Source organism: Glycine max, chromosome 1, assembly GCF_000004515.6.
Source record: "Glycine max cultivar Williams 82 chromosome 1, Glycine_max_v4.0, whole genome shotgun sequence".
NCBI classification, from domain to species: domain Eukaryota; kingdom Viridiplantae; phylum Streptophyta; class Magnoliopsida; order Fabales; family Fabaceae; genus Glycine; species Glycine max.
Window position 1 is genome coordinate 5768942 of NC_016088.4, and position 23684 is coordinate 5792625.

Consider the following 23684-nt stretch of genomic DNA (forward strand, 5'->3'; position numbering starts at 1 on the left):
GCCGTCCTTTTCTGGTTTTCAACCTACTGGGTAAGCATTTCCTATCTACCCCTAGGTTCGCTCGAGGCTCACGCATGGCGTCTATTATTGTCCCAATATAAGGTTTCAGAAGTATCTATTGTTGTCGCTTGTCATGCTTTGTACCAAGAAGAAACAAAAGAATAGCATGAGAAAAGAAAATTGTGCGGGTTCTCAAAATAGAATTTCCAAGGTCGAGAAAAGTTTAAAAGGTTTTCAATCGACCGATTAAAACCCAAACGACTCTCAATTTTTGCAAAACTTTTGAAGATAGTAAGATGAGGTTGCATGCATGTTTTCATTTAACATTCATTCAGAAAAACAGCCGATCAAGTGTTTTGTTCAATTTTACTCAATGCTTATGGCACCCCCACCAAATGTGTTGTATATGTGATTTCTAATCGGGCAAACTTGGAAGTTAGCTCTGGAGTGTAGGTCATGCGAGCAATCAAAGCTAAAGCATACATTCACATTCCAGCAAAAAATTAAAAATAAAAGTGTAAAAGATACAGAGGAGAGGAAGAGATACAATGCATCAATTCATCCATATTATCAACATTGCGATTGTTGTTTACAATGATAGCATAAACATGAAAACCCTAACGAGTCCTTGGGGATGCCCCAACAAATAACCTTCAAATTGTCCAAAGCATTATGCATAGTATCTCTTGACAACGTCAGAATTCACAAGTGATTGTCCTCCTCAAATTTCAGCCAGCCTGCATCAATCAGACTTTGCACCTTATGTTTCAGGGTCAAACAGTGCTCAATGGAATGCCTCAGAACTCCCCCATGATAAGCACATGTCACATTCAAGTTGTATCCTCAGGGAAATGGACGTTGAGGAATCTTTGTTAGGCTTATGGCTACCATTGCATTATTGAACAGATAAGGGAGTAAGTCAGCATATGACATCGGGATTGGGGTGAATTCTAAAGGCTTATTTGCTGAGAAATTCCTTCTCTGATTGGTGTTTTGGTTGGTATTAGGGGTGGTGTTTGGTCTTAGATGTGCTGCGGGTGGATGTTATGGCTGATTTAGGGGTGGCCTTTGTGGCTGACCAGGTGTTTTTGGTTAGTAGGGTGGTAGGTAATGGGAAGGACTGACATTGGCTGAGTAATGATATTGCTGGGGAGGATATTGGTACATGGGATTATAAGGGGCTAGTGGAAAGTTTGGCCCTGCGAGAACTGCAGCCACAACATGAGTTTCTCCTTCCTTCTTCCTCTCGCCACTCCTCCCGAGTCCTACATTACCAGGATTCGTAGAAGCAACATAATTAAATTTTCCTTTCCTCAAACCTACTTCAATTCTCTTGCCAGCAAACACTAGATCTGCAAAATTCAAAGGCAATGTAACCTACCATTTTCTCATAGTAGAGCACCGACAATGTGTCCATTATCATTGTTATCATATCTTTCTCCATCATTGAGGGCATACTTAAGTTGCTAGATCTCTCCACCTTTGAGCGTATTCTTTGAATGACTCATTGTCTCTCTTGGACAGGTTTTGCAACTGCATTCTGTCTGGCGCCATGTCAAAGTTATATTGGTATTGCCTAATGAAAGCAGCCATTAGGTCCTTCCAGGAATGGAAATGGACCCGGGAAGGTTCCAGGTTAGTATACCAAGTAATAGCTGCCCCAGCAAGACTCTCCTGGAAGAAATGGATCAACAACTTTCCATCTTTCGCATATGCCCCCATCTTCCTACAATACATTTTCAAGTGATTCTTTGGGCAAGTGGTTCCCTTGTACTTATCAAAATCTGCCACCTTGAACTTTGGAGGAATAACCACGTCAGGTACCAAGCACAACTCTACCATGTCAGCAAAGGCATAATTTCCTCCTCCTTCAATGGCGCGTAGCCTCTCCTCCATATGCTCAATCCTTTCCTTCTCAAGTACTGTGGAAGTCCCCTCTCCCCTTACAGAATGCAGGGTTGTGATAACGGGCGACATTGAGATATTTCGGGAGCGTTCAACACAGGGATGCCAGAAAATGCTTGTCCTTCTATGGTATATCCTGGATAAACCCTGAACCCGGCCAGAGTGTGGTCTTGGGGAACTTCATGTGTTTCCCCCATGGGTTGAGAGACATGTGCATGATTAGATTGGGATTGTTGATTCTCAATGAGTACGGGTGCAAAATTATTGATATTCTTGTTGGATCAAGTGGCCTCAGAATAATTAAGAATGGGGGGTTGAATTAATTATGAACGTATCTTGACTAATTAAAAATTTATTCTTCTTAATGTTAATATATTTAATTAGGCTTTACTACTAAGTTATGGGAAAGTAAAGAATAGAAATAATAACGTAGACAAAAGTAAAGCGGAAATAAAAAAATACACAACGGAAAAGTAAAGAGTGTAGGGAAGAAGAAAACAAACACAAGTTTTTATACTGGTTCGGCAACAACCCGTGCCTACATCCAGTCCCCAAGCAACCACCGGTTCTTGAGATTTCCAATAACCTTGTAAAATCCTCTACAAGCAAAAATCCACAAGGGATGTACCCTCCCTTGTTATCTTTGAACAACCAAGTGGATGTACCCTCCACTTGAACTGATCCACAAGAGATGTACCCTCTCTTGTTCTCAGTATTACAACCCAAGTAGATGTACGCTCTACTTGTACCACAAAGGATGTACCTTCCAATGTGTTAAGACAAAGAATTCTTAGGCGGTTAGTCCCTTGAATCTTTGTAAGTGGAAACAAAAGATATCTCAGGTGATTAGTCCTTTGAAATCTTTTGTTTATAGGGAAGAGGAAGAATCAAAAGAATTCTTAGGCGGTTAGTCCTTTGAAATCTTTTGGAAAAAGGAAAAGGGAATGAAGAAAAATAATAGCACAAGTTTTTGGCCAATGAACTTCTCTTGAATAAAGAATGTATTGAACAAAAACTCTTAGAAGAATGCTTTGAATGAATGAAAGAAATCTGAAAATTCTCTCTGTAAAATTCGTTCCATGGTCACATATTTATAGCCATTTGATGGCTCTTGAAAAAACAAGTTAAAAGTTGTGACTCTTGACAATTTCTTAAAAACTAGTCACTTTTTAAAAGTTATGACTCTTTTGAAAACTAGTCACTTTAAAAGTTGTTACTCTTTTGAAAACTAGTCACTTAAAGGTTGTGACTTTTGAAAAAATCTTCAGAAATAAGTCACTTTAAGAATTGTGACTTTTGGAAATTTATTTTTCAAAATAAGTCACTGGTAATCGATTACCATCATAGTGTAATCGATTACACATCAATAGATGTGACTCTTCATGTTTAAATTTGAAAATCAAAACATTTAGAAATACTGGTAATCAATTACAAGTATTGTGTAATCGATTACATAAGTTTGAAATGATTTTAAAATGTTTTATCACAAGTTGTGACTCTTGAAATTTAAAATATAATGTTTTAAAACATAGGTAATCGATTACATGCTCATGGTAATCGATTACTGCTATGTAAATTAGTTTGAAAAGATTGTTGGTTACTGGTAATCGATTACTGCCTTCTGGTAATTGATTACTAGAGAGTATAACTAGTGGTAAAAGATTTTTCTTTGAAAGATTCTCACAAAATTGTGCTATTCAATATTTTGAAAAACTCTTTTAATACTTATCTTAATTGAGTCTTCTCTTGATTCTTTACATGAATCTTGAATCTTGATTGAACGACTCTTTGATTCTTGAAACTTTGATTGAACGACTCTTTGATTCTTGAAACTTTCTTGACTCTTGATTCTTGACTTGAGTCTTTGGCATCATCAAAATAATCTTGGAAAGCATTGCTTCCACAATTCTCACCAGAAGCGTATACAATAATGGGTGATGTATAATTAGGAGGCAACCTATATGGTGGGAAGGAATGTTTTCTCTGAACTTGAACATGATGAGGCCCACATGCATTTTTCACTGTCTCGCCTCCTTGACCTACTACATCTGAGACTGGACGATTCACTTGATTGAAACCAGCTGGGTGAATCGGGTCCATCTTAGTAGCAATACTCGCAGCAACAACTATAGCAGTGTTATCCTCCATCATCTTCCTCATGCTCATCATTTCTTCCATCATTGTTGTCATATGTTCCTTCATGGCCTCCATATCAGCCTTCATTTATTCTTGTACTTCTTCTATTTCACTCATTATTCTAGCCTTGGCACGCGCCTGGTAAGGGTGCCGTAAAGCGTGATCTTTCTCTTTGGTTACAATGATTACAATTTGACTTCAAGGAAAGAATGCAATGAGCAATGAAACCAAAGTGGAAAGACAGACGAGCATGAATGCATGTGAATGATACGTTGTTGAAGTATTGCAAATTTCACACAGAATGTATGCAACTATACGGTAGGATTATACATAACATGCGAACGATGATAACAAAATGTATGCAATTGGTTGAACAAAAACATGCTAAATGAATATGTATGACAATGCAATGACTTACGCAAATGCAATGCATGAATATGATAAATGCAGGAATGATATGTCCATTATGATGCCATAAAGAGATGCATGACGCGATCAAGGAAACCAGACATAGTGAGTTTGCTCTGTGTCCTTAATTCAGGAACCTAATGGAAAGGATCCAAAAGTCCACTATCTAGTGACAACTCCCAAGGGTATTTTCATGTAACCTTACCGACCTCTAGAGATATCATCCTCTTTGGTAATACAATATGGCGATAGTGACTATCAACGAAAATCCATCACCAAAAGAGGAAAACTCTAGATGAGGCTTCACTGTTATGAAGCGAGACGGGGACCCAGCATGACCACAAATCGACCTCCACTCCCTATGGCTAACATAGACTCGGGTATAGGGCCCAATATCTCAAAGTGTGTGCAAAAAGTGTGGGTGTCATGTGTGAATGGAGCAACCTAAGAATTACCCAACCCTACATGCAAAACAACCAAAAAATTCCCAGTTAGATACAAAAAGTATAGCACATGTTGTCTATCCTAGTATTCAATGGCATAATTTATTTCTAACTAAAAAGGTAATAGATACAAAGATACACACCAAGAAGTAACAACGTAGCAAAGGTTATATACAAACATGAGCGAAACAACGAATAAAGGAAACGAGTTCGAAGCTAAACCGCAAAATGAATGGTAACGGAATGAAACTTTAATGAACATGAGCACAATACGGATTAATGAACGGTAACGAAATGAAACTTTAACTCTTTAACAAGTCCCTAGTGGAGTTGCTATTTGTCGCAACCTATCTTACAACCGGACGACGAAAGAAAATAATTGGGGGCGCTTCAATCTTCTAAGAAGAAAACGAGTGGGAGTCGCCACCAACGTTTATTTAAGGAAAACGTTAGAAAAACCAAAAAGAGGTCTGCGAATTTTGAAAAAAATGGTTCAAGAGTTGTTTACGCATAGGGAAGGTATTAGCACCCCACGCGCCCGTCACATGGGACGACAACCTTTAATTGAGTGTGCAAAACATGACTTCAAAATTATTTATTTTCCTTTTTTTATTATTATTTTTTTTCGAATCGACAAGGGTGTCGCCCTTGCTCCAACATATCCCCAGGTGCAATGAGGAAATTAGACATACGTAGTTCTTTAATAAGAATGTTTATGTTTTTTTTGAAAGATTTCATTTCAAATGCAAACAAAAAGTCATTAAGGCATTGGACCTTGAAACGACATTTTAATTTTATTGAAAAAAAGTGAAGAGAACCGTTAAGACGTTGGACCTTAAAACGATCTCAAGTGATATTTGACGAAAAGAAGTTTGCTTATGAATTGATTTTTTTCATTTGGTTATGTTTATTACTTTCCAGTCTCACTAAAAAAAATAATTTCATGACACTAGTGACAAATTAGAACTAAGCCTTACAAATAAAATGAAATTACCAACGATAAGTGGAGAAGATAAATGCACACATAATATCACAAAGGACCTATAAGGGTACATGGATTACATCAAATTCTTAAGAAAAAGAAAACTAACTGACTATTGCACAGGGTACAAGGTTAGCAAGAGAAATGATGTAGGAAATGATCCACGTTTTGATTTGACAGCGCCTCGGCTTTTCTTTTTTTCTTCTTCTCTTTCTCCTTTCTGCATTTTTTCTCCCTTTCTTCAGTTTTTCAACCCCCCCCCCCCCCTTGAGCCTCTTCCCCTTCATGACTATTTATAGAAAAAGCCATTTGGTGCAAGGGAAGCTCGCCCAGGCGAGCTGCTCGCTTAGGGTTGAAGCTTTTTCTTGGCCCAGGCAAGCTAGATGCTAGCCTAGGCGAGTTTAGGGTCAGAAAACTCTAGGAAATAACCACTTTGCCCCTTCCTTGTGGCTTTTGTTTCTGGAACTGACAAACAACCATCAAAACCCTGTGCGACCCCTTGGCCTTGCGCTGTAACCGGTTCCAAACACCGTAATTTGATTAGCAATGATCAAAACATCATATCCAAATGATAAAAACATTATACCCGGATGAAATTAGGGTCTAACAGGGACCTAAGAGAAAATTTGAATCATGGCCTATCTACATTATAAATGGATACAAATTCCAAGCAGTACGTTGCAATGAAGGCATGAGTTCCTCTAATTATGATGTTTCTGTACAAGGAACCAATGGTCAATTAGAATATGATTTTTTATGGAATGTTGACTGATATTATGCAATTGGAGTATAGTGGTCTCCTATCACTAAAGTTAGTTCTCTTCAAGCATGGTAATACTCCTAATATTGGGACAAAAGTAGATAATAACTATGGGATCGTTGAAGTACAGAAATCATGGAGATATGATCAAGCATATGATCTATTCATATTTGCACAACAATCGAAGCAAGTTTATTACATGACATATCCTGAGGGACACCGAGGTTGGTTGGCCGTAATCAAGACAAAACTCGCAATAGAATCACTGGTAATATATTAAATCAAACTGAGCAAGAGGCTCCATACAAGGATGATGAGCTTGTAGGGCTTCAAGTTTTGCTGCAAGTTGACCCCAAATGTCATTATCTATCTTCTTGTGGATGTTGATTGTAACATCCCATTTTTCGTAAACTAATTTAAAAATGATTGTTATTTATAAATAAATAGAGTTTTAGATAAATGATGAGGTTTTTATAATTAAATAAATAAGGAAAAATAAATGTATTAAAATGATGGTTTGAGAGAAAATAAAAAGGGTATTTTATTTATTCTTTTGATATGAAAGAAAATAGAGTTTCTTTTAATAAAATAATAAAAATGAATAAATAGAGTAAATAATAGGCTTTGAGTAACCCTAGCTAAAAATAGAGGCATCTTAGGTCAGTTTTCAAACTGACGATACTCTCTACGCCTCTTCTTCCTCCCAATTTCGTTTTCCCCTCTCCTCCTTCCAAAACCCTCTCTTTTTCCCGCATACCACCAAACCTATCTCAAAAAAATGAAAATCTTGGACTCATTCACCGTTGGATCATCGTGAAATTTGAGCACCAGGTTCGAAACTCATTTTCGAACATTCTCATTGTTGGAAATTATGAAAAGCTGTCGGAGCGGAGAGAAATACCCTTTGCATAGTAACTTTTTCCTGTCCCGCAAAAACCCAAAATTGTCTCAGTAAAACTACGATCCCTGACTCTTTAACCGTTGGATTGTCGTGAAGTTTTGTATGTGGTTCGAAATTCATTTCCAAACATCTTCACCATTGGGATTTGCAAAATAATGCCTGTGGAGGGATAAATACTCATCGCATGTAGACAGTGGAATGGAGGCTTCGATCCCTTCTCATCCCCTCTAACGTTTGAGAACCCTATCAGAGCAGTCAGAGGAAAAACTTGAGGAATCTCAGAAAACCGCTAGAGATGCTGCTATTGCTGTCACAATACACACGTGAGCCCGCTTAGAGGTAAGGGATGGGTTGTTCACAATTGGGGAGTAGTGAAAACATGTGTAGGGATCCTTAGAGTATCAATTGGAATGGGTTTTGGGGTATTTCCACAAATTTTGATTTTATCCTTACAATTATAACTGTGAATTATATATGTTTGACGAACCAATTGATGTCTCAATGAGAAATTGCTGTGAAATTGATGTGTTCTGGTGTTGAGTGTGAACCCTTAAAAAAATTGAGTTTTTTTTTATTCACGTGAATTATACTCTAAATAATATTCTTTAATGACTTATTTTATAAAAATTAATATCTTGTTCTAATTTTCCCATGATGATGATCAACATGTTATGTGTATATGAGTTATGAGGCGTGATAAATTATTATAATGAAATTATAATATTGTTATGGAGATTGAGTAGTGCAAATTGGAATGTGTCAATTTACGAGATACATGTAAACATGAGATGGTTGATTGTGACATAATGAGATGTGAAATTGTGAACATGAGTTTTATTTGTGAGTAAGTGTGTGGTTAACACTTGATGTGACATTACTTGTATTGTGAGCTATGAATTATACAATAATCTGACCAATATTTATCTTGAGAAAAGTATTGATGCGCAGTATTAAAGGGAAAGTGTAGGTTTCCTATTTAGGAACCAGTGTTAAATTGTAGCACAATGTGTTAAACGTATTTGAAACATGAGTGTGAGGTCGCGGGTATTGTATAATTCATGAGCAGTGTCTATAAATAGAATTTGTGATGAATTATGGAATAACATGTTGCTTTGAGATTATAATATTGTTATTGAGATTGAGTATAAGTGCAAAGTTGAACATGTGTTAATTTGTGAGATACCTGTAAACATGTGATGGTGGATCGTGACATTATAAGATGTGAAATTGTGAACATGAGTTTTAGTGGTGATAAGTGTGTGGTTAACACTTGATGTGACATTACTTATATTGTGAGCTGTGAATTATACAATAACCCGACCAGTGTTTATCTTGAGAAAAGTGTTAATGCATAGTGTTAAAGGGAAAGTGTAGGTTTCTTATCTAGGAACCAGTGTTAAATTATAGCGCAATATGTTAAACGTGTTTAAAACACGAGTGTGAGGTCATGGGTATTGTATAATTCATGAGCAGTGTCTGCATGCAAAAATTGTTTTAGGGGTTGGACCTGAATCAGGAGGGAAGGACCCTGACGGACTCTTCGAAGTGTAAGCCTTGGGGGTAAATACACCCAGTTTGAGTGCTCATTTAAGCCTATGCCGATCCCACATGATTCGAGCATTCTCACAAAACAACGTGATCCTGACTGGTCTCCCTATGATTTTACTTGGTGAGAGTGACCTGACATACCTATTTTGTGTTGTGTTTTGTTATGTACTCCTAAGCACCCCAGGGTGGTTTTTCACTGACATGGTACCACATTGTATATAGGCTTGAGTCTTAGCATAACTATTGCATAACGCTAGCTAATTGTTTATTATGAAATTGATGTGTTATTATGTCTTGATCGGGGTGTGTGATTCATGTGTAATGTGATTGATGATTAAAAAGTGAATTTTAAATGACAAAGTGGTGGGATTACGTGAGTTATGTTGAAGTAAGTTGTACCTCATTTAGATGATATGTGTATCTAGTTGTCTTGTTTCTCTATTAGTTAGGAATGTGATAACTCACTCCCTGTGTGTTGTTTGTGTTTGGATCCTGTGATGATCTTGTACTTTGTGTTTGGGGGAGCAGATGATTAGGTGAATTGCTTTAAGGAATCTTGTGCTGAAGGACGTCAAGACACAATGCTCTGATAGGATGTGACATTGGGGTATAGGTTTCTATATTAATTGTATGAAGTCTTGGACGACCTTGTTTGAGCCGAAGTGATTTTATTATTTATTCGAACAAGTTTACTATGATGCAAGGAAAGTGAATGTGAGCTTTTTACCCTTTTGAAAGACTTTTATTTAAATGTGTTTTAAGAACTTTTAATTAATTATAATTTATCATTCATTTTATTATTAGTACATATATGTATGGGGTAGAAGGTGTCACATTGATGGAGGTGGAGAAGAAGTAGATGAATATTTATTGGATCAATCAGACTTAGATGAACCATACCATGATGAATACATCACAAGCGAAGATGAGATAGAGAGTGATTTTAATGATACAAATTCGTCTTAGGTAATTCCTAAATTAAAATCAACCATTAGACCTTATGTTAATTGTTTTTATATTTTCATGAACCATTTATATGTTGTAGTAATTAGTTGTAGCGAGCATTAAAGGAAAGTAAGTCACAGGTTTTGGTGTAGAGAACACATGATATGATTAAATTTTCATTCACAATTTGAGTTATTTTTTTTACTAAAAATTAACTTCTTAAATTTGTTTTTATTTGTTATTAAATGTCAAACATGTAAGTGCTAAACAGAGGCAGAGGTCGTAAAGCACCTAATCGCGGCAAAGGTCGTGGTGTTACTTAGATAGCTCGAGTCACCATCAACTCTTTCATTCACATATCAACCTCAAAGCCAACAATTCCTGTTATTGGACACTGTCAAGCTCCAATTTTTATAATTCATCAAGAGGAAGTGAATCCCACCAATGTAGGGGAATCGGTCCCCCCTTCTAGGGAGGCCACACCTTTGACATCAGAAGTTTCACTTACACTTAAGTTACCACCTCGTGCAGAGTGTGGACAACCAATTGATGAAAGCCTTTGCTTCAAGTGGTAAATGAAGAGTAAGTAAAATTAAAATTTAATGTTCACTTTTTATACCATTTTTTAAATATGGTTTTGACAACTTTTTTATGTAGATTTTTGCTAGACTTAGGGGTTTTCCATATCATCTCAGACATCTTTAAGGCAAAATTTAATGAAGCATGTCCAAGTTGGAAGAAGGCATCAACTGAACTTCATAATAGGTGGTTTGGAGAGTTTAAGGTAATTAATATTTTGGTTCAGTTTAAAATGTTTCTTTTGTATTACTTTTAATTTGTTGCCCATCTTTTAAATGCAGAAAAAGTATAGGTGGAACCCGTAACAGGAGAACGCGATCAAATCTATTTTTGAGAAGAGAGGTTCAAGACTTTTGAAAAATTCATCAACAAGATCAGTAATGGTCAAGAAAGGGATTGGATTCCACCCAATATCCGAGTAGTCTTAGACCAACATTGGGCTTCTTCAGTTTTCAAGAGCAAGAGCTCTATTGCCAAGGAGAATCAGACTGTTGATAAAAGATCCTCGACATACTATAGTGGCTCTATATCTACTATAGCTCAATTTGAGAAGCTGGTAATTTTATTTTATCTTCATGACTCCTTGCAATTGGTCTAAATTCAATATAATTTATTACATATTAAAGGGAGTGATAAAATTAGGTTACTTGTGAAGGATTTGAATAGTATTCATTTAGCCTTTTAAACAAAAATATTACTATTAACATGTGTCTAAATTAATGTAATCTAAGGAGCATGGATGACCACCGACCGCTTGGAAGGTGATGGAGAAAACAAAGAAATTAAAGACGGGACGCTGGGTCAATGACAAGTGCAACAACCTTGTTGTAAGTTTAACCTTTCTACTTTAAATTTGTTTAAGAGCCAAATAATGTATGCTTTAAGGTTCATTTTACTTTTTTATTTTCAAAATTAGAACCGACAAATAATGTATGTAAACACAATGCTATTTTCCTTCACAAGCAATTTGTTTTATATAAATGTTACTATTGTGTGTGTATAACTTGTGAAAGTTGTGATTCTGTCGCATTAAATTGGCTTGTTTTTTCTCGTTTCTCATATATAAAGTTTATGAATAGGCTCAATTCAATCGACAAATGTTATGCATTACTTATTGGACATTTAACTTGATTTTCTATGGTAGTAGGTTGGGCAAAAAAAGGCCATAGTTTCAATGCAGATGATTTGATAAATGAATTTTTTAGCATGAAAAATCCTTTCAATGTGAAAGGTAAAAACCATAGGACCAAGCCAGTAAATATCTCCACTGTTAAAAGTAGGATTACAATGACTCTCTCAACACAAGAGAGTATCTCTCAACCTCACCCAACAAGGATGATTTACAATTTCTCTCAACTCTCACCAAGTATGGTGGAAACTAGAACTCTCTTTCTCACTATCACTCTTGCTTTGCTTCTCTTTGGATGGGATGAGATGGGATGCTTGAACTCTTCACAAGCCTCCATATTTATAGTAGAGGGATGTGGCTTCCTTCGAGAGTGAGTGGAGGATGGCAATAAATGAGTTACATTCATAAAGCTCCTTGTAATTCCAAGCTTCACTTTCCTAAGTGGAGTGTATAAGTCTCAAGGTCAAAGAAACCAATTCGAAGCCCTTGGAAATTGCTCCACAACTTCTTATACATGCCTAGGAATGTGCTCCTCAATTTCCTATGTATTTAAATTTGCATGTTTACTTGAATGTGAATCAACCTTAACTATGGAGGAATTTCCAACATTTTTTCTGGTTGTTCATTCCTTCTCGATCTTTTATAAGCAAGGGCTTATTTGGTACCTATTTCTATCGCCATGTCTTGGTTTGGATTAATCAAGTTGGAGATAGTAGGGAACAAGACTCAAAAGCATGTCAATTCAAATGTTGAGAAACCAAACAATATACCTATCCCATGGGGGGTGGAAGTAAGTTGGGATGTTCGTCGGAGGCCTTTGATCCAACCTGTTTAAGGACCGATGTGGTTTTCCTTATTTAGCTAAAAGGTCATGCTTAAACATTTTTATAAGATCTTTTTAGTTAAATAGGTGAGGTTGTAGGCCTTAAAAAAGTCTATAAAATCTAATGGGTGGACCTATTTAGCTAAAATATCTTTTTGTTAGCTAATTGGAAAGTGTACCAAATGTTCAAGTAGTCAAGACTCAAAAGTTCGAGTATCGATTTCCACAAGGACTTTGTTTGTACTTAGATTGATGCAAACCCAATTTATAAGCAAGAGATAAGGAAATAAAATAATAGATAAAGAAAGATAGGAGATAAGATAAAGATTTAAAAGATAAGAATAAAATATAGAAAAGATAAAATATTTAAATTAAAAGATGATAAAGATAAAAAAAAATAGAAGATAAAGAAAGATAGGATAAGAAAAGTAAAAGATAAAAAAAATAAAAGATTAAGATGAAGATAAAGAAAGATAAATTCAGAATGTTATAATGTTAGGACCTAGTCTGCCTTATTTGCCTAAGATGTATTATTTTAGATTTTTTCTATCAATTTGGTGAATTTTTCCTACCCACAACTGTTAGAATACTTTCCCCTGATGTCTCACGATGACAAGTCTATCTTACCTATCTATCTCCCAAATGTCTTTGCAAAGACTCAATAGATAACATGAAGTTCTAATTCTAGATGTTTGCTTTGATGCATGGGCATAATCCAATCACTCTATGTCTAACAATGATTTTATTAAGATACCCCTTTCCTTTTAGTTCCATTAGAAATTATCCTTTGTCGAGCGACTAATCCCTAAAACTAATGCATGTAAGACCTTCCTTATATTTCTATTAAGGATTACCCTCTGTCAAGCACCTAACCCCTAAAGATGATGTAAGGATGAATGATACATGAAATTAAAATAAGAAAGGATAATAGGAAAGAAAACACTTGTTTGCATTGATAAATATGAAGTGCACAATACATCTTTTGGCTTTTTAGGCCTGTCAGACCCTAACTAAGGGTTTAGCCTCTCATAGCCATAAGGGGCCTTACACTTGAAAAGGGGTTTAGAAACTTATGGAAGAGAAGGGGTGGAAAAAGAAAGATTTCCCCTACTAGAGACACTTAGCTTAGTATGTATTCATTAGAGAGCTCTGAGTCTTCGGGATGGTGTCTTTTCTCCTTGGCTTGACTCCCTTTTTTATAGCTACTGGATTAGACTTGGGCTTGACTCCCTTTCTATAGTTGCTGGAGTGGACTTGGGCCTGATGCCAAAAAATCTTCCTTATTTATATTTTTTATATTTTCTAGATTTTTTTGCTTTTAATCCCTCCTTTTCATATTTACAAGCCATAAATAATAAAAAATATCAATTCCTAATATTTAAGCCAAAAATAACTACTAAATAAATATTTTTAAAGATATTTTCAATATTTTTTATTATAAAAAATAGCTCATATTTAGCAGTTATCAAAATCCCCAAAATTAAAACTTTGCTTGTCCTCAAGAAAAAACAAAAATGAGAACACGCTCGAATGCTCCAACACTTTCAATAGCTGCAATTTTTCAAATTCCCTTAGCTGGACCTTCTTGCATTTACCATGATTCTTGCAATGGAAGCACAAACAAACATTGAGATAGAATTGGTTAGTAGTAGAAATCAATCAGGTCGGCTTGCCTCACTTTTCCTCACAAGGCTTTAGTGTTTCTCTCTGCGCGCTAATGTCTTGGGTGAGTGTTTAAAATTCTACGACCTGCAATTAATGTTCCCAATTTTGCACTTCATATCAGTTTAAGTTATCCTACTTATACTTGGTGGATCACTAAGGACTTTTATTAGCTTGTAATGTGACCTGGCTAATCAAAGAAATTATGATTTTTCTAGGATTTCAAAAAGTAGGGTTATAAGAGAGCATTTATCCTAGAAAAACTTCCACTTATTTAGCCTAGGCTTATTTGTTTTTCACCCTCAATTTATTGTTCTAACAGCACTTAAGGCACCTATTTATTTTCTGCCCTTATTCTTCTCTCTCTTTTTTTTTCTTTCTTCTTTTTTTTTGGATTTATTTCCTTCTTCTCTTTTTTTTAGGAAAGAAACTTTGGGCTTACAAGCTTTTTTTTTTTTAGGGTGCCTTATTGGGTGTTGTTTTACCTTCCTGAGACAATTTTTACCATAACCCTCCCCCAAATTAGGGGCATATCATGACTAAAATCCTTATGCTCTCATAAACCCTAAAACAAGGTAGGAGATAATTAAAGCACGCTTAGGGGTTTTACATAAAACATGATTATCATTTTTGGCTCAAATAAGGTGCAAGGGATAAATTATCATCAAAGGTTGGCTTTTTGGCTAAGTGGTTGAAAATAAGAAGAAACAAGACCTTGATCATTTCCACCTCATGTAATTAATCTAACAGTCTAAGAACGATGCAAAATCAGAAAATTAGAAATAGACGTTCTCTCACAAGTAAGTTTCACACAACTCACCGGGACAAAACAAAGTTGTTGGATTATCGCACCATGATTTCTTTCAGACAGGCTAACATTTTCTCTCTTTGTTGTGATTCATACTCCACTACTTGAACTGACGGTTGCCTTCATGGAACCAACATTTTCACAAAAATGGTATGCAGCATTTCAAGTGTTTGAGTCCTTCAGAAAAAGCTTTGGCAATGACTTCATAAATATCATGCAATTTTTATTCAATGACTGAATTTAAACTACTGGAATTAAATTGTTGAAATTAAAATGCAAAAAATCATAAATAAAGAAAAGAAATAACACAACTATCCTAAAAAAACACAATGCAATTAACTTAAAGAGAGATAGAGTAAGAAATCATGGGTTGCCTCCCAGTAAGCGCTTCTTTAACGTCATTAGCTTAACGGGTCAAATGCCTTCAAGGTGGCATGAAGGTCACATAGAACACATCTTCCTTGCATTTTCACCTCTTAGCTAGAGACTCCATGAAACTCATGTATTTCGGAAACACCTTCCATGTCATTGCAAGAGAAGTGCTAGTGATCAAGGAAAGAATGACACTTATGGATTTCTCATGTTCTCCATGCCTTTCTTCCTTGACAATCAGTTGATGAGGAGGGGTATTGACTTGGAGAATACTTTCCTGTTGAATTTCTACTTGTGAGCACTTCTTCCATTGTTGTGCTTTCTCCTCACTTTTTTCTTCACCTTTTTCTCTTGAATCATGCTCTTCTACAAGGCTTTCCTCATGAGCTTCAACCTCTACAAAGTTTTCTTCTCTTGTGGCCACAAATTTAGCCACTTCTTTTACTAGCTTACCAACTTGAATTTCGAGACTTTTAAATGCTCGTTGAGTAGATTCAATTGTTTTCTTGAATTGCATCAACAAATTATCCAGATCAGAACTTCTTTCTTCTTCATATTGATTGTAGGGTTGTAACTCTTGCTCCCACCGATAATTTTCCATGGAGTAGCTCTTGCCATGCCAACCTGAATTTCCTGGTTTTGCATTGAGTTTTGATTGGTTATAGAGCTAGCATGGTATGCCATGAATTCTGCGAACACACCCTCAAGATTAGGAGTTCCTTCTTCTTCATATTGATTGTAAGGGTGTAACTCATGTCTCCACCAAGAGTTTTTCATGGAGTAGAGATGACAGTCGTCATTGCAATGCTCTCCTCCACAAAAATCACAATTTACCGGTGGTGGGTGACTGACCCTTGATCGTGTGCTGTCAAGATACTCAGTCCACCTCTTAAAAAGATCTTCCATCTTTAAAATGTCTTCCATGGATCAAGTTCGTCTGAGGTTCCACCCTGCAAGCATAGACTCACAAGAAAAAAGTTTTTTTCTTAATATAAGAGTGAATAAAGAAAAAGAAAAAATAGTTTTTTTTAAAAAATAAAAATAAAAAGTTAAAAGATAAAATTGATTGCTTTAAAATTGGAATATTCAAACAACCAAGTACGAAAAATAAGTCCCCGGCAACGACACCAAAAACTTGTTAGCTAATTAGCAAGTGTACCAAATGTCCAAGTAGTAAAGACTCGGAAGTCCGAGTGTCGATTTCCACATGGACTTTGTTTGTACTTAAATTGATGCAAACCTAATTTACAAGCAAGAGATAAGGAAATAAAATAATAGATAAAGAAAGATAGGAGATAAGATAAAGATTTAAAAGAAAAGATAAAAGATTTAAAGATAAGACTAGAAGATAGAAAAGATAAAATATTTAAATTAAAAGATGATAAAGATAAAAAAAAATAGAAGATAAAGAAAGATAAGATAAGAAAAGTAAAAAAATAAAAAAAAATAAAAAGATTAAGATGAAGATAAAGAAAGATAAATTCAGAATGTGATAATGTTAGGACCTAGTCTGCCTTATTTGCCTAAAATGTATTTTTTTAGATTTTTCTCTATCAATTTGGTGAATTTTTTCTTACCCGCAATTGTTAGAATACTTGCCCCTAACGTCTCACGATGACAAGCGTATCTTACCTATCTATCTCCCAAATGTCTTTGCAAAGACTCAATAGATAAAATGCATGAAGTTCTAATTCTAGATGTTTGCTTTGATGCATGGGCATAATGCAATCACTCTATGTCTAGCAATAATTTTATTAAGATACTCCTTCCTTTTAGTTCTATTAGAAATTACCCTCTGTCGAGCACTAATCCCTAAAACTGATGCATATAAGACCTTCCTTTTATTTCTATTAAGGATTATCCTCTGTCGAGTACCTAACCCATAAAGATGATGCAAAGATGAATGATACATGAAATTAAAATAAGAAAGGTAATAGGAAAGCAAACACCTGTTTGCATTGATAAATATGAAGTGTACAATACATCTTTTGGCTTTTTAGGCCTGTCAAACCCTAACTAAGGGTTTAGCCTCTCATAGCCATAAGGGGCGTTACACTTGAAAAGGGGTTTAGAAACTGATACAAGAGAAGGGATGGAAAAAGAAAGATTTCCCCCTGCTAGAGACACTCAGCTTAGGATGTATTCATTAGAGAGCTCTGAGTCTCTGGGGTGGTGTCCTTTCTCCTTGGCTTGACTCCCTTTTTATAGCTACTGGAGTGGACTTGGGCTTGACTCTCTTTCTATAGTTGTTGGAATGGACTTGGGTCTGATGCCAAAAAATCTTTCTTATTTATATTTTTTATATTTTCTAAATTTTTTTTGCTTTTAATCCCTCTTTTTCATATCTACAAGTCATAAATAAGAAAAATATTAATTCATAATATTTAAGTAAAAAATAATTGCTAAATAAATATTTTTAAAGATATTTTCAATATATTTTTATTATAAAAAATAGCTCATATTTAACAGTTGTCACTTTTAATAAAAATATTATTACTAATATGATATATAATATTATAATTATTTTAATGAAATTACAAAAATATTTTAGTGGTTTAGTGATTTGAATTATTTTAATGTTTGGAATAGGTTAATTCCTATAAGCATATAAAGATGGTAGGAATATGCATTCTTTTCTTTTGGTGAGGCTTAAAAGGTTTTGGTAGTATGTCATGTGTAATGTTTGTAGACAAATTTTGATCACATCTTGTGATTTAAAATTATCTTATTGTTTTAATGAAAATATTTGCTTTGTTAAAGAAAAAAAGTAAAATATGAATACAACGCATCCAATATTTAGTGTCATGTGTAATGTTTGTAGACAAATTTTGATCACATCTTGTGATTTAAAATTATGTTATTGTTTTATTGGTTTAAAGTACTCACATCCAATATTTAGTGTCTTATATAATTAAGTTAAGGCTATTAACATTTATTGAACTATAGGAACATATATATAAATTTTTTAATAACTTACTGTATTTAAGTTAATCTATTTGACTTAACTTATATATATTTTCTGAAATCATTAATATTCAAAACTTATATTGGATTTAACTAAATCAAATTGAGTTTGGGTTCCATTTGATTAAGGGAATAAAACTCAATTTATACTCTCTTTTTTTTATTTAAAAGATTCATAGTTAAAAATTTATTTGAAAAGTCAAATTACTTGTCACTTGACCAACTAATCTTGTAGGTTTCTTTAATGCACCAAAAATTAAAGACTATTAATATATAAGGACTTATTTGAAAAGAATTTAAAGTACGATAATTTTTCTCTAATAGCTTTTAAAGTTTTAAATTATGAATTTCTATATACACAAGTAGTTGACATGAATGAAATTGGATTTGAACCCTTAAACAGGATTTAGGTTTGAGTCTTATAAATAAATAAAACTTGATTGAAGGTAAAGATCTCCTAGTCCCTTAGATTTTTTTGGCACAAAATTAATGAATACTTTAAGGCTATATAATATGATAACCCAAAAATAAGAATCAAACTGTATTTTCAGATTAGTCTTCTATAGCCAGATTTTTGTTCCATTTCAGTTCAGTTCAGATAAATTTTTCTGATCCTGTATTTTCAAAAATAAATAATTAATCCGTAAAACAAATACCATATATTATACGAAGCTGAAATAGCCTGAAAATGGAAGCGGCATTTTTGCATAAGAATATGCTTTTGTAACTCATTTAATTATTTCCTGTCTCTGCCTTTGCCTAAATGTCTTATTATATATGCAAACTATAGGGCTTAAGTATAGACTGGAGTTGAAGTTGTGCATTTAATATGAAGTAACTTCCGGTTGCTTCACTTACGGGTAAGAACGAAGACTTTGGAAAATAAGGTTTCCTTTTGTTTTTCGGTGCAATAAAGTCTTCTATATTAAAGGCCCCAAAACTTTCTCGGCAAAATTGTGGAAGTGCACCCTTATTATTTTGCCACCCAACAGAGAAAAAGACAAGCAAAATGTCCATGCAAACTTTGCTAGCTATCTTGGACCCTACCACTACCATTAATATACAGTGGGGAGGGACGCAATAATTATTCCTTACACTAATAAAGGGGGAAAAAAGCATAGCATTCCCTCGTTTATTTAGAGGTATGGAAGTTAAACATCAACTTGCACAGTGAAAAACAAACACACATACACAGTATGGATGATGATGCTCTAATTAAGAAACTACCCTTATATTTGGATTATAAAAATCAATGGAATAGAATGAAGGAAAATACTAGATGGTACTAGAATTATATTTGGTAACCATGGTGTTATGTGTCCTGGTTTGGTTTATCTGTTAACATTCTATCTGATAGTGGTATTCCTTGTACCATTGTTTCAATTCATGATATTACATTTCTTTGGCAGATAAAAAAAAAAACTAGATGGTTTTAGAATGAAATCAAATCAAATCATTAAATATTACTTGATTTGTCCTTAAGCAAAGTTAAAACTTAAATTTTGTGTGTGAAAAAATTACTTGATTTGGATAAAATATATAACTTTTTATCAAAAGAAAATATTTTTTAAATCTTATATACACATAGCAATCACGAGAGTGAAATAAGAACGAACCTAAAAAAGTTGCAATTCCGTTACATTAACAACAAAAGACATAAAAATAAAAATTAAAACATTTAAGGTAGTACTTTACATCATCCTTTTATTTTTACCAATTTTTATCATTAAGTATCATTTTATTTTTAAAAATGGGAATGGTGCAGAATAACTAATTAATACACATGATGTCTGTTATGTTAGGCAGTTGTTTTTGTTATTCTTATCCCATAATAAAAAATAAATAAAAATTACACATGATGAACAGCAGAAACAAATTGGGATGCTACCACATGAACCGGGCTGAGGCCTACTTTGTATCTTTATCAAGTCTATGGGCCTGAAGGAATGTTGTACAGCCCTCTTTAGCCAGACAACAAGGGAACTATTATTCTCATTACCACAATTGCTATGTAAACTACCCATGTGACTACTTTTTCATTTCCAAAATTGTCTTTTCTACGGAAATATATTTTCGTTGTGTATTATATACAACAAAATCATGATTTCACTGCATAGATTTTTTCACCCCCACACTACACAATAAAATCATGATTTCGTTATGTATGTTTTTTTGGCCCCAAACAATACAACAAAATTATACCGGATAAGTATTCGAACAAGATGAGAAGATGCCTATACGGACACCTAATGTGCAACATGCCCTATGAAGCGAAATACCCTTTCGGTCATGTGTTCGCACAATCCATATAACATGTCTCGACCTTTAGCACTCAAGTACCATTAGGCTATGGTTATGGTTAAAGAACCCGCTTAAAGATAATTATCTAGTCAAAAGCTCTTAAACAAGATTAAGAGGAGTATTACCTAACTGTAATCAGAACATGCAACAAGTCCATAGATCCAAGGCTTAGTAAGGTCAATATATAAAGGGAAGAACCCCTAAAGTAAAGATCATTGTTCATTTGAGTATTCACTTCACATCATTGATAGCTTTGAATCAAACCCTTGCTTGAGTATCAGAGTTCCTTTTGTAAGTACCCCCTTTTGGACTTATATACATTGAAGATATGCACAAGTTGTCAATAGAAGAACCATTCGACATAGCTAGTGACCCTTCGGCAGAAAAGTAAGTGTTCGATCTATTTGTGACAGGAACAGAAATCATGATTTTGTTGTGTATTTTTTTTTTGTCCCCAAACAATACAAGAAAATCATGTTTCCGTTGTGTAAAAGAGAGTGTAAAAAAATACACAACGGAAACATAATTCAGTTGTGTATTTCGTAAAAAATACACAACGAAATCATATTTCCATTATGTACCTTTTTCCACTCCTTTTTAATTAATTTTAGTTGAAGTTAATTTTTTAAAACAATAAAATTAATTGTGATATAATTTACCATTTTTAATAGTAATCAATATCTTTTCAAATTAAAAAATTTAAAATATATTAATTAGATAGAAGTTATCATTCATAAACGTAACCAAATTAATTATTACATTAATTACCTTTATTAACAGCAACCAAATCAATGATAATTTGATTACAATTACAAATGGAGTGGAAGAAAATAGTGTAAAAGAGGAAGAGAAATGGTGGAGTGTCATGATGGAGAAGTGAAAGAGAAGGGTCAGGGTGTGGGATAAAATGATTATTCATTGAGGTTGGGTAGTACCAATAACAATTTTAATAATGGCAATGCCCAGACCACAAATCAGAGATAGAAAGATTAAGGATTCAATCACATTATTAATTTATTGTCCAAAAATCAAAATTCACATTATTAATTAATACTTTATTTTCTCATTCTTATCTTTCGAGTTTTCTTTTCTCTTTTTGGTTTACAGAAGTGTTATTCAGTACGAATAGCATTGCACAAAACCACGAAATGATAGTTTATGGAAACAAATGGCAAAGCATGTTGATTTATGGAAATTGTTGTGCTAGTGTTATTCTACATATTCCTTCCAAGAAAAAAAATCGTTCTATCTACGATTTCCTTTAAAAAAAAGAAATGAAAGAAATAATTAGGCGGGTTAAGTTGACTACCCTAACTTGTTTAACTTAAGCAATAATTATCACTCAAATTTGAAAAGAAAAAAAAAACGAGTCAATGCAATTGCACGTTAAGTTTTTTTTTATTTAGAAATTTTCAAATTCTAATTGTGAATTGAACACGCCCGATTTGAGTTACACGAGATGGACAATAAGTAAAACCAACTTTAATCTAAATCAAATCATGTGAACTAACCAAAGGCAAGAACAAGAATATTCGTGAAGTGACTAGGGCATCTTTGTTGGCATACAAGGCAAAAGCCATTCCGATTTCATTGGAACTTCTGTGAGACTCACTTGTTTGCGCGTTTTTAAACAATATCAGCGTTTTTCTTTGACAACTCACAAATTATGTATTTTCCACTTTCCACATACTTTAACGTAACACGTTATGGATAATTGAGCCATTAAGAAATTTCAATAATTGTCTTTTCACATCCGACAAGTCAATCTTTTATCTTTGAAAATTTCATAGAAATTCTAGTTAATGGAAAAAATTACTTCTCAGTACTCTAGTACTAACCATAAACAGTTTTTTAAGAAACAGTATGTTTTCCTCTAAAAAAAACAGTTTGTTTCTTCCGGGAAATCTTGAAGCAAAGAGTTTCACCCTTGTATCTTTAAGGGTTGACGCTTCTACTTGAAGCTCAGAATGAGTCATTGCAATTTTTCTATAAATTGACATTGGTTCCCAGAACAACTACATCCGCATACAATAGTTCAGTGTAATAATCTTTCCCTCTATATATATCAATATGGAGAAGAAACATGGTAATACAATCCTATTTTTGCTCTCTTTATGTCTAGGAATTCTAACATGGAACGTTAGAATAAAGGGTTTTTTGTCTTTTTTGTTTTACTTGAAGTTTGTGTTTAGTTATGTCTCTCAAAAATGGAAGGCATGGACCAAAACTAGAGTTAATAACTCAAATTGTGAACATGTGAAGCAGGGTTTAGACTACATTGAGAGAGGTGCAAAAGTGTCCAAAGAAGACGTAGTTTTGGTGATGGAAAAGCTGGGAATGAATGTTGAATGTGATGGTGATGATGGGGTAGAGGGGTTTGATGTAAAAAATATTGGGGAATTGTTTGATGATGAGGATGTTACCTTGTCGGAGGTAGAGCAAGCATTTGATGTGTTTGACCAAAACAAAGATGGGTTTATAGAGGCAAGAGAATTGCAAAGGGTCTTATCCTGTTTGGGGTTAGGGAAAGATTTGATGGAATGCCAAGAAATGATTAATGCAGTTGATCGAAATGGTGATGAACTAATTGATCGCAATGAGTTTGTTAGGATTGTGGAACAGAGTTTTGGGTGATTTTTTTTTCCCATATGCTAGCTATCTTAATTTCATTTACTTGGCTAGCTTTCTGAATTTCTGTTGCATTTACAAGCTATCTTACTTTTTGTAATTTACTATAAATAATAATTTCGTCTAATTTCTATGATTATAATTATAAATCAACTTTCATTACTAAATTATCAAGCTCATTGGTTTCTGTTTCTAAACCTATTTATTTTTATGTGTAATGTTTCTCTACTACTTCCTCTACTCGTGCCTATTTGGAAACAATTCATATCATCTAACACAATCTCATGTTATTGCACTGTTTGTGTTCTTCAACAATTAGCTAGAGGGGTGACGGCTTAGGGGCCTTAACCGGAAGGGATCCATATATATATTTATATAGAGAGATACTCT

General features: G+C 34.2%; 2 protein-coding genes across 2 annotated transcripts; one reads left to right on the plus strand and one right to left on the minus strand.

Moving 5' to 3' along the window:
- Positions 1–1458: 1458 nt before the first annotated feature.
- On the minus strand, positions 1459–4128 carry LOC102665675 (uncharacterized). The gene is made up of 2 exons (XM_006573900.1): positions 3895–4128; positions 1459–2052 (listed from the first exon to the last, which is right to left on the minus strand). The coding sequence occupies exons 1-2, from the start codon at positions 4126–4128 to the stop codon at positions 1459–1461; spliced, it is 828 nt and encodes a 275-aa protein (XP_006573963.1).
- An 18555-nt stretch (positions 4129–22683) lies between these two features.
- Positions 22684–23461, plus strand: LOC100788925 (calcium-binding EF-hand family protein). The gene is given in 1 exon segment (NM_001254343.2): positions 22684–23461. A coding segment is annotated over 1 exon segment (564 nt). The 5' UTR covers positions 22684–22736; the 3' UTR covers positions 23301–23461.
- The last annotated feature ends 223 nt before the right edge of the window (positions 23462–23684 follow it).

Coding starts and splice junctions, on each gene's coding strand:
- LOC102665675 (XM_006573900.1), bottom strand. CDS start 4,128: ATGAAGGCTGATATGGAGGCCATGAAGGAACATATGACAACAATGATG. Junction 2,053..3,894: donor GTGGGCCTCATCATGTTCAA/GTTCAGAGAAAA, acceptor GGCCGGGTTCAG/GGTTTATCCAGGATATACCA.